Source organism: Rhipicephalus sanguineus, chromosome 3 (assembly GCF_013339695.2).
Source record: "Rhipicephalus sanguineus isolate Rsan-2018 chromosome 3, BIME_Rsan_1.4, whole genome shotgun sequence".
Classification (NCBI taxonomy): Eukaryota; Metazoa; Arthropoda; class Arachnida; order Ixodida; family Ixodidae; genus Rhipicephalus; species Rhipicephalus sanguineus.
In genome coordinates, this window is record NC_051178.1 from 2,794,617 (window position 1) to 2,806,683 (window position 12,067).

General features: G+C 47.7%; 1 protein-coding gene across 2 annotated transcripts in view; it reads right to left on the reverse strand.

Moving 5' to 3' along the window:
* Window positions 1–12,067, reverse strand: part of LOC119386408 (ATP-binding cassette subfamily C member 4) — a 1,176,877-nt gene that overhangs the window by 828,809 nt on the left and 336,001 nt on the right. For both annotated transcript variants that reach the window (XM_037653719.2, XM_049414333.1), the window contains one exon: window positions 10,287–10,536. In XM_037653719.2, the coding sequence (XP_037509647.1) occupies window positions 10,287–10,536 (250 nt within the window). The remainder of the gene's footprint in view (window positions 1–10,286; window positions 10,537–12,067) is intronic.

Here is a 12,067-nt window from a genome sequence, read left to right on the forward strand (position 1 = left end):
CGCAAATCCACGTTCTATCTCAAAAAACGGAGCTATTTTACCGCCGGTACACGGTTGGCGAAGCCTCAGTCCTCAAATCTAAATCAAATACGAACATTATTTGGGAATGAGGTTAATAATGCAGGACAACTAGGAAGATTCTAAGTGGACGGCTCTCGCTTCAACAGGCACCGCCATCTAGCCCTACGTACGGGATCTCTCGCGTGCGTTAACGTTGCACGCTATATTCCAGAAATAGCGTTCGTACGTAAAAAGCTCGGGCTAGGTTTACGTTCTGCTCATGAGCAGTTAGGAGCACGCAACGCTAATGCTAACGCTAAATCCTTGCGTTTCCTGTTTTCCGATATACTAAAAATCGCTACTCATTGTCAGCAAATGCGTTAAATTCGCATAACATATTTCGAAGGCACTCAGTATTACATTCTAAGACAGAAAATGAAGGAATGTGTTGTTTTGCGTGAGTTTCAGTAAATTATGTTATATAGCGTGTAACTAATTATCTAACTATTGTGCCATTAGTCAGGTTCAATAATTGCATAAAAAGAATCAACTGTAGACCGAAAATGCATGCGCCGTTAGTTTTTTTGGTGGTATTCGTTTCGAGCGGAGAAAAAGAAACTACTCTTGACGTTGGTCCTGGAACGCAGCACGTCGAACAATCGTCTAACATGGTAGTGTCTCCAGAAAAGTGATGCTCTGCAGCAGTACGCAGCCAAATTAAGGTGATCGCCAGTTGTCCACCCAGAAAGCCTGCACGAATGTGCACAGCGAGTTTCAGGCCACTTGAAGAAACACGCGGCGTATGACGCGCCTCCGAAGTTCGCGTCCACAGTTGTGGACACCGTGACTGAAGGCACAAAGGAAGAAATATTTAGGAGGCGAAACTCCCGTTAGAACGGGCGTCGGCGGGCGTCCAGATAACGTCAAAGAAAAAAATACAATAATGTCATGCGCCGACGGAGGCACTTCAATTGGCGGCGCCTTGCGGCGCGAAGATGCAGCAGCAAAAAAAAAAAGAAAAAGAAGCGCTACTGGCCGGGCGCAGCCGGCGAGCACGCCCGCACGCGTCCTTTCTAGCAGCGTTCGGAAGCAGACGACAGCGGCGTTTGCTTCAGCGGGCACGGAAAATTTTTTTGTGGATTGGCTTTTCATGAAAATAAACTTTTTTTTTTATGTAGCAGGCGCAGTCGCTCTAATAACGCCGCTGCGCAGAGTATGCTCTTCTTCGGCATTTGCTAGCCTAAGATATGACGCAGGTTTTTGTTGAAACCTGCAGATGCAGGCGCAAAGCTTTCAGGGAAAAGGTTGAGCAAGAAACGAACGCGGCCGAACGCGCTCCGCGTCCATGCTCCGTGACTGCGGCGGAGCGGGAGCAACGCGCGTGGGCGGTTTATTTATTTATTTATTTATATTTACATACTGCAGCCTCAATGAGGCTATTGCAGGAGTGGGAAAAGAAAACAAAACAATAACAGCAAATCAACATTCATGAACATGCTTCCAGAAATTCTTTGATTGGTAAGCAACGCACACTTCCGGGCAACAAATTCCAGGCTTCTATAGTTGCAGGAAAAAAGCTATATTTGAACATGTCAGTGCGGGTGAAAAAAGTTGTAATGTTAAGGGCGTGGTCGCTCCGCGTAGACAAAGGTCTGGAGAACTTAAGATAACTGTCTAGAGTGTCGAGGCGGGGAGAATTGATTACATTGTAAAGAAATTTCAGGCATTCAACGTGGCGACTCGGAAACCGTAACGTGGCGACTCGGAACCGCAACGTGGCGACTCGGAACCGCAACGTGGCGACTCGGAAACCGTAACGGCGGCATTTCGCTTGCATGCCGCTAGACGGCGCCAGCATGAAGTGGCTCTCCGGCAATGCTACGTTATCTGGTCGCCTCAAGCAGCGGAGTTGCGCCTCCGAAATGTCTCTTCCTCTGTGACTGAAGGAGACGCTCATAGCATCCATCCATTCATCCATCCGTCCATCCAAGAGCACTGTGAGAGGAAAGTGTGAAAGATAAAAAGGTGCGTTCATGTTGCCTGCGTAATGTGTTTGGCGGTAACTCAGTGGCCTAAACGCCCGCCAGCCATTGTCACGGGCCAAGAGGTGATGGGTTCGATTCCCGTCAGTGTAACTTTTATTATAGTTTTTTTTTCTTTGTCACCTGATGGCGTTCATTTTGCTCACGTACTTCTGTGGCGGAAATATGTCGTGAAAGTCTTGGTGGACTCCAGCATAAAACACTTTCGCGTTAAAAACTGACTGATAGCGCTGCGCAACCGTTCACCGGCCACCCCGTATATAAAGGCACTGGATCTTGAACTGGCAATGAAGTGCCGCTGGGAGATTTCTCTTCTGCGTAGTTGAACTATAAATATTCGCAGCGTGCACGTGAACTAAAAGCTGACTTCGGGTCTCTAATCTTTCTCCTGACTCTCACTGCCCAGTAGCAGTTATTTTGCTGTGGGGAAACACCGGCGCACACTGCATGCTTCGACCCTCCACAGGTTTCACGTTAGACCCTTCCTTAAGTGCTTCACCCCTCCCCAATTTATTTTGTCCTCAATCTCCATCTTTTAGCAATCTGTCTCTTTCGCTGTGCGTTTGTGCTTCTGTGCACTTATGTAAATGGAAATAAGTAAGTGAAATCAGTTTCTACAATAAACCACACAGAAATCTGAACTAAAAAACACGCATCTCCACGAAGTGGATCTTGAGGAGTGGGGAAAGCTCTGGGTATCGTATGGGTGAGTAACCGTACGTTACCTGAAGCGTCCTCATATAATGTAAATTAAGTGACAAAGTGACATAAGGTGACATAAAGAGTCGACGACAAAGCTAGATCCTAAGGTCCATAATGTCTACGTTGAAGTCACTGACTTGTGTAAAGGGTTTGTGCTTGTAGGTGTTTTATATTGTGCTGTCACAATTATGATTGATGCTCGTCTATTGTTAACCTTATTTTTATTCAAATACACGCATCTATGCTTCGACTGTAGTAACGCTTTTCTATATACCGTGACAGCGGACAGTGAGATTTTGACGACAAAGCTAGGTATGAAGGTCCATAATGTGTACGTTGAAGTTGCCGACTAGTATATAGGGTTTGTGCTTGCAGGTGTTTTATATTGTTCTGCCTCAATTATGATTTCTGGCACCGTTACAAGGTCTGCGATAAGCAATACGAATCACTCTTAAAATCATCAAAACGACATTTCTTTGCTCATGACTTGTATTCTATGCTCACTAACAATCCTCTGCGTTTCTGACCTGTAATAAACCCGAAGAACTACCCCGACATAACACTTGGTAATGAGCACGGCGACATGGTTCAGCACTGCGAATGTGCGGATATATTGAATAACGCATTTTCATCCGTATTTACACAGAAAGACACCACATCATCACCCTCCCTTGTCAATCTATGCAACGTATCTATGCCTGAAGTAATTGTCGGAGATCAGCAGACGACAAAGAAGAGGAATTGATAGTGGGCTGCTGTCTCCGCAGCTAGCGCCAAGAAGTCCGTGCACCACTATCATCATGTACTTTTTTGTGTTCGATTGTCGCCATTAAAGGCATTTCGTTGCAGTCTCATGGATCCGTCTTTCTGGCGGCGCTACGAATAGAAGGCCGACGTTCCGCAACATATGGTGCCGAAAACCCACGGGATAACGAGCGGATCCAACGACGTGGACAACGAGCGACGGCGACGATGAGTTTCTACTAGAAACCGCAGCCGGAGCAACCTGATCCTCATTGGAACCGCACCCAGGGAAGTAACGAGCGGAACCGGCTACCTTACGAACAAGTAAGCCGTGATCCTAAGCAGACATGGACCGCCTGAAAGCGAAACGTGCTGCTAGGCGAACCCAGTCAACGAAAGTAATGAATGCGGCGACGACGTTGTTGGAGAGTGACTGCAACGACCGAACGGCGTTAAGCAAGGTTATCGACAAGCTCGTCGCAAGCCGTGACGAACTTCGGAAGATCAATGCCGAGCTCGAGGAAGTGATTCCGGTAGAGGAACTTGAGAGGGAGTACGAGTCTGCGGCGAATTATGACGACCAGGCACTCGAGACTCTGACGCGCCTACGGTGCCGGCTTGAAGATCTCAGCCTCGGCAACACGCGACAGACTTCTCCTTCGACGACGCTCAACACGCCGCCTGCCCCAACACCAGCTGCATCCCAGAGCTTCGGACCTCGTCTTCCAACGCTAACCATTAAGCCGTTTCATGGGGACTTGTGTCAATGTACGTCATTTTGGGAGAGATTCAACGGAGCTGTCCACACGAATCCAACTCTGAGCACGACGGATAAATTTCATTACCTACACAACTATTTGGTAGGTGAAGCAGCAGCTGCAATTGCCGGACTACCAACTACCGAAGCGTGCTATGAAAGTGCTATCCAGCTGCTGAAGCAGAGGTTCGGGGACAAGAGCAGGATCGTACAGCAGCACTTCAGAGCGCTTCGTGAACTGCAGCCCGTGACTTCTCCATCGGATACGAGGGAGTTGCGAAGGCTTTACGACGCAGTCCAGCTGAATGTCCGCTGCCTCAACGTCCTAGACGTCCCAACTAGCAGTTTTTCGGCGATGCTCTACGACGTTATGCTTCAATCCTTGCCACAAGAAATCATCGTGGCGTTCCATCGCCATAGACGTCTCCAGGATGAAGCACAAGGCACGGGACGCGCTGCTTCAAGAGAGGCAACCACAACGTCCTGCGAAAAACTTGAGCAGCTCTTGCGGTATACACAGATAGAGCTCGAAACGAGAGAGCAATGTGCTCCATCGACGTCCTCTACCAAGGGCAGCGGGAACAACAGAAAGCATGTGCCGTCATCATCGGTCCTACATGCATCCGAAGAATCGAAGCAAGTACGCAACAAATGTTTCTTTTGCAAGTCTGAGAGGCATGAAACCGAGGCATGCAGAGCTACCTTGACCATCTCAGAGAAAAAGAACCGGCTGGCTAAATTTATGCGGTGCTATCGATGTACTATGAAGGGCCACCGCGCAAACGAGTGCCGGCGGAGGTTGGTGTGCGTGACATGCAAAGGCAGGCATGCTACAACGATGTGCGACCCAGTTTATCGTGCGACAAGAGGCGAAAAGTCACCGAACATGGTCTCTGCTGCTACTAAGCCAATAAAAGAAGAGTCACCGCGGTCGACTGCCGTTACAAGCTGTCAACTTGACGAAGCCGTCAACTTACAGACCTTCCGTTCTTGGATTGTCGGTTTCAACGAGACGTCTTATGTCAGAGGCATCATCGACGGAGGCAGTCAACGCACGTTCATTAAGGAAGGCCTGGTGACACGGTTGGGACTAAAAATCCTTAGAGAGACTTGCCTTGCGGTGAACACGTTTGCATCAGACGCTCCTCGTGTGAAAAAGTGCAATGTCGTCGAGGTTCGCCTACGTAGCCAGTTTGATTACAACGTGCACGTCATCGAAGCCATCGCCATGCCAGTAATTTGCCACGACATCCCTGCCACGGCTATGGAATGCTCCTTCGCAGCCAAATTGCGAGAGCAAAATTATCGGCTGGCAGACGAGCAAACTGTGCCTAGACAGTGTGGCGAAAAAGGCATTAGCCTGCTCATAGGATCTGATCAACTGTGGAAGATCGTGAGCGGCGACATCATACGCAGCACGGAAGTACAAGAGTTGGTAGCGGTCAAGACTACTCTCGGATGGACGCTCCAAGGGCCTGTCACAAAAACGAGTTGAACATCCGTGGTGATGATCTGCGTACTGCGAGTGAAAGCTGAAGAAAGTAAAGGATTGGAGGAAAACATACGGGAGTCCTTTTGGACGGTGGATGCCATGGGAATTGCACCAACGGAAGCAACTCACGGGCACGCAGACACCTTATCTGTTTTCGAGAGTAAGATGCCAAAGATAGGAAAACGGTACCAAGTAGCCGTGCCACGTAAAAACCCGGACATCGAGCTGCTACAAGACAACTACAGCGTCGCACTTACCCGACTACGAAATCTGGTTAAACGTATCTCGAAGTCAGGAGGATTGCTGGAGAGATATGATACAGCGATTCGTCAGTACATTGTTTCCGGCCACGCTGAAGGTTTACTTGACAACGAATCAATAGATGGCCCTGCGTACTACATGCCACACAGGGAGGTCATTCGAGAGGAATCACTCACCACCAAGCTCCTTCGGATCACAGCATGGATGCAGCGTTTTGTGTCCAAGGTTAAGTTCAAGACTAAGGAAGGTGGAGCCATATCTGCTGAAGAAATCTTGGCAGCCGAGAGATACTGGATCCGCCAAGTTCAATCTGAATCGTTTCCCGACGAGCGGAGGTGGCTAGAAGAAAAACAAGGTTCACCCAGTAACTCATGGGTAACGCAACTGCACCCATTTATCGACGAAAGCGGGCTTCTACGCGTCGGCGGAAGGCTAGAAAATCTCAGGGACAGCTGCGACGCGAAGCATCCATTCCTGCTTCCAAGTCGACACCGTTTCACCGAGCTGGTATTTGCCGATGCCCATCGGCGAGTCATGCACGGAGGAGTAACGGCGACAGTACACAACGTACGCGAACGCTTCTGGATCCCTAGAGCGCGACAAGCGGCAAAGAAAGCGATCAACCGATGCCTGACATGCGTGCGTCTTCGCACGAGGCCCACCGTGCCGCCGTACCCGCCGCTTCCAGCTTGCCGCGTCAAGAAGACAAAACCTTTCGACACTACAGGAATTAATTTCGCCGGACCATTGTATGCGAAGTCATCCGAGAGCTCCGATTCCAAAATGTACATCGTTCTTTTCACGTGTGCAGTGACAAGAGCATTGCACTTGGAACTGCTCTCGGATATGTCGTCACCTGCTTTCATGTTGGCATTCCGGCGTTTTAGTGCAAGAAGGGGACTGCCAAGTACCATTTACTCCGACAATGCCCTTACCTACAAGAGGACGTCTCGGGAGCTACAAAAGATATGGAAGGTTATTCGAAAAGACGACTTCCAGGCTTATATTGCAAACCAAAGGTTACAGCGGAAGTTCATAGTCGAAGCGGCCCCATGGTGGGGAGGCTGGTGGGAACGATTGGTTGGGACTGTGAAGACGGCACTACGAAAAGTTTTAGGCCGAAGCTGTCTGTGCGCAGAAGAACTATCAACCATCTTGACTGAGGTTGAAGCGGTTCTCAATTCACGGCCACTGACGTATTGTCGTGATCAGGCCAGCGAACCTGCAGCTCTCACGCCAGCGCATTTCCTAGTCGGCCAGCAACTGACGACGTTACCAGAAGGAAATACATTGTCAAAACAAGGAGCAAGCCACGGGGCCAAAGACTACCAGCGCCGTTTCCAACATCGACAGAAAATGATGGAAGACTTCTGGAAGCGATGGAAACATGAGTATTTGCTTCAGCTACCATCTGCTCATCGCTCACCCGCGCATCACTCAAGAAACTTAAAGGTCGGCGACATCGCGATTGTGGACATTCCTAACACGCCCAAGTTATTCTGGCCACTAGCCCGGGTTCAAGAAGTGTACCCAGGAAACGACGGAGTGGTGCGCGCCTGTTTAGTGCGATTACAGGGAGGCAAAGTAGTCAAGAGGCCAGTGCAGAAGCTACATAGTCTAGAGCTAGATGATACCACATTTGAGGCCCCGGAGGATGTCGGAGATCAGCAGACGACAAAGAAGAGGAATTGATAGTGGGCTGCTGTCTCCGCAGCTAGCGCCAAGAAGTCCGTGCACCACTATCATCATGTACTTTTTTGTGTTCGATTGTCGCCATTAAAGGCATTTCGTTGCAGTCTCATGGATCCGCCTTTCTGGCGGCGCTACGAATAGAAGGCCGACGTTCCGCAACAGTAATCATTAGTGAGGCAGGAATTTCTTCTTTACTAAATAAACTTAAGACTTTTTCGGCATCTGATCACAATGGCATTATTAACAAAATGTTAAAAAGCTTGCCTCCTAGCTTATCGCCTTTACTGTGCGCACCCTTCTCGCAGTCTCTATCTTCAAACCCTATTCCCAACGACTGGAAGGTAGCAAAATTCATACCCATATGCAAGTCCGGGGACCACACTCAGCCATTAAACTGCCGCCCCATTTCTCTAACAAGTACTATTTGCAAATTCCTTGAACACTTATTGTACAGTGAACGCATTACCTACTCAGAAGACCACAACATTATTTTGGAATGCCAACATGGCTTTCGTCGGGGTTATTCCTGCGAAACGCAGTTAGCCGGCTTTTTACATCACATTCATTCATATCTAGACCTAGGATTACAAGTTGATGCCATCTTACTCGATTTCTCGAAAGCTTTCGGTCGTGTTCTTCACCATAGACTAATGAACCTGAATATACACCCAACTATTATTGGGTGGATTAAGTTTCCTCTCATCTAGATAGCAATAGACATCTGTTAACAACAGCACCTCCTCATCCGCCAACGTAACCTCCGGTGTTCCGCAGGGCAGCGTTCTTGACCCTTTACTTTTCCTAATCTATATTAATGACTTACCTAACTGCGTGTCCTCACATCAGACTTTTCGCGGATGACTGTGTAATTTATCGAATAATTTCATGTGACAATGAGAAAGGTATTGTTCAAGCTGATCTTAACGAAATTAATACATGGTGTTCAACATGGCTGATGACTCTTAATACAGCTAAAACACAGTTATTATCATTTACAAGGGGCATACACCGTATTCCGACATCCTACGTAATCAATAATAACATAATTCGGCTGCCAACTTCGTATAACTACCTAGTGGCTCCCTTAGAGTCTGACCTCAAGTGGCATCATCACATCCGCCTGACGTTGGCATCAGCTAACCGCTCATTAGGTCTACTCAAGCGCAACCTCAAGCATGCTCCATATAATCTCCGTAGACTAGCATACATCACAATATTACGCCCTAAAATCGAATACTCATCAGCTATCTGGGATCCCTCACAAATCTAGATCACCCAAGAATTAGAATCGCTACAAAACCGTGCAGCCCGTTTCATCTATTCTGATTATTCACCCTATACTAGCATTTCAGCATTAAAAACTCGCGATCAGCTTGACGACTTATCTCATCGGCGCAGAACTGCCCGCCTTTAGCTTCTCCACAAACTCTATCATCAACCATACCTTCACCGCATCTTCGAAACACCAACAGCCATCTTTCCACGCACAGACCAGATCTTCAAGATTAAACGTATAACTTGTCGCTCAGCTCATTATGCTAATTCCTTCATTCCCCGAACAATAGTTGCATGGAATAACCTGCCAACCCACATTGCCACTCAAGCATATTTCACAGCATTTCACGAACATTTACTCAACATTTCTGATTAGATGTCCACCACGCGTCCTCTTTTTAGACATCTTCATATGTACATCAGTGTTTAATTTTCTTGTTGTGATCATTTGTTAACGATTTTCACGACCATTGTACACGCTTGATTCGTATTATTTATTTAATTGCAAACTTGTGTATCTTACGATCATGATTTCGTTATAGTTTTTTTCCTTGTGTACTGTATTTGTTAGTGCCCTGAATTTATGTTTACATTAGTCAGTTTTCTATCTCTACCTATTTTTCATTTTTTCCAAAGGATCTTGTTTTTTTGTTGTGTATTTAGCTCGTTTCGTTATTTTGTATACTCTTGTTTTGCATTGTATAAACGTATATAGCTTTTATTCATGTGTCTGTTTCCCTATGTAATACCCCTTCGGGGCCTTTAGGGATATTATGAAATAAATAAAATGATACATATTAGTCTATTGTTCAACCTGATGTTTCGATTTTACATGGTGCTGTGTAAAAACGGACATGGACGCCAAACGGATGGACGGACAAGCCACGGCCTAAGGGTGGTTCGCCCGTAAAAATAAATTTAGTGATAGATAGCTACAAGTTTTTAACGGCGTAAGTAATGTGCGAAGCTATCTCAAATATTTCACTAATTTATCCAACATAAAGAGATATATTTCATCACACTTACGCGTTCCTTTTGTTAGAACCGTTTATAGCCAAAAAACAAGCTTGCTAATAGCATTAATTGTCCGAAGTTTGGCTGCAATCGAAGATCTCTATGTACACAGATTTGATTTTGTGAATAATTTTTACAAAACATTTTCAGTCGGAAGGCTTAACACTTAATTTCTGTATCATATATTTTATCTGACAATTTTGCGCGGTTCCAAAATGCCTCAAGCACTTTATGGCGCTCACGAAGCGTTGAAGAAATTTCTAAACGAGCCTTTTTAGCGCCTGTTACACTGAAAGAGTGCAATCACCTGCAACCTCTTGACTGAGATCAGCGTCTCGGCTCCTTGTCCAACGCCGAAGGGAAAGTAGAGAGTCATGGCGAGCCGCAGGCTATTGAACAGCGACATGCTGACGAACACGCACTCCGAGGTGAGCGTGTTTCCGAGGAGCGCGAACGTGACGAAGCAGAGGAAGAGCACCAGCTTGGACGACATGAAGAACATGCCCATGTTCACGGCACGAAGCACCGATGTCCGCTGGATCATGCGCACCTCGCGTCTGAAAATAAAAATGTACGTCTCATCATGCCACTCATACGAGAATCACATTCTCATTTGAATAAAATGAGCTCGCAAAAGACTAGATGGCGCGACACACCGAATGTAATTGCTGAAAAGCTCGGGGCTCTATGCCATACCTGATGCCGGAAAATAGTTGCTGCGGCACACAGTGACGTAGTTGTGACGGGTAGCGTGTATCTATACGACGGACTAAATCGATCGTTTGCGCGGTGGACGGCGCATCACGTGACTCCGCGTCACGGATTTGGGCTATGCGCCGCACGCCCGCGGACCTCGCGGACGGAAAATACCAAGCTATTTTTTCGCATCTGGATTTTGGGGGTCTAACACAAGACTTTGCCGGGGGTGCCATCATAGGCCTGGCAACAAGCACAGTTTTTCTTAGATGCGAAGCAGCTTAAGGTGGGGGCTTTGTCCATCCCTTCCACGGCGTCCACATCCGCACTGCGCATGCGCCTCCTGTCCCCCTCGCTCTCCTCTCCTACGCTCCCCCCTTTCGCGCGCCTCATTCTCTACTGCGCACCGCTGCGATGAGCGCCCTCCTACGCCCCCCCCCCCCCCTCTCGCGCGCCTCATTCTCTCCTGCGCAACGCCGCGATGAGCCAATGCAGTGTCTCCTCTATAACTTTCAGTGCCTGGCGGACGGGGAGGAGAACAAATGGCGCGACCGTCGGCGCGAGTACAACCGTTGAACGCCAGGCGCCGCCACCCAAACAGGGTTTCGCGGTCTTTCGCCAGTTTCGCACGCAGCCCGCGCATCACTTGCGCAGGTGCGGCTGCTAGTTTCGTTTCGCGATTTTCTCGACTTCAGGGTATTTTGAGATGCTGACAATGATCGGCAGAAGCAAGGCCTACTCGACCGCTAAGCTCTTGAGCTCGCTCGCAACAAACACAAGACTTGGCAAAACCCGCAGTTGCTGACTTGGCGCTCGGCAGCGGAGCAAGCTTATGCAAAACCCGATTCAAAATCAGTGTACGTTCCGCCATTAACCAAATGCAACTGGCCCAATTTGTTGTCCCAATTCAAAATATCCCGTGAAGTAGAACTATCGACGGCGATCACGGAATTCAATTAACTCACTAGCGTGGGAAACGCAACTGAAGCGAAGGCGCCGGTAGCAGATAGCGGCAACGGCAAGCCGAACAGAGTCGAACAGCCAGGTAGCTTTGGCTAGTTTCGGCCGATAATTGGCTGGATTAGAGGAGTTCCCCACTGCTCTTACATATGCTAATTCGGGCTGGTTTCAGGCAATGCATTGTTTGAGGTGTGCGCATTTTGTTCTACAACATTGGACCACAACGGCTTTTTAGAGCACATAAAATAATTATAGCGACATCTTTAAACTGTTATCGCGTCTATCTTTAGAAATAAATCTTGCTTTTTTTACAACTAGTTACTAGCGCCACTTGAAAAAAGTTGGCCGTTTGTCCATGCCTGAAAGTAAACAAAACGATGAATGCAATGTGGTGTCAGCGACGTGTTCGCTAGAATATACATCATTCTAGCC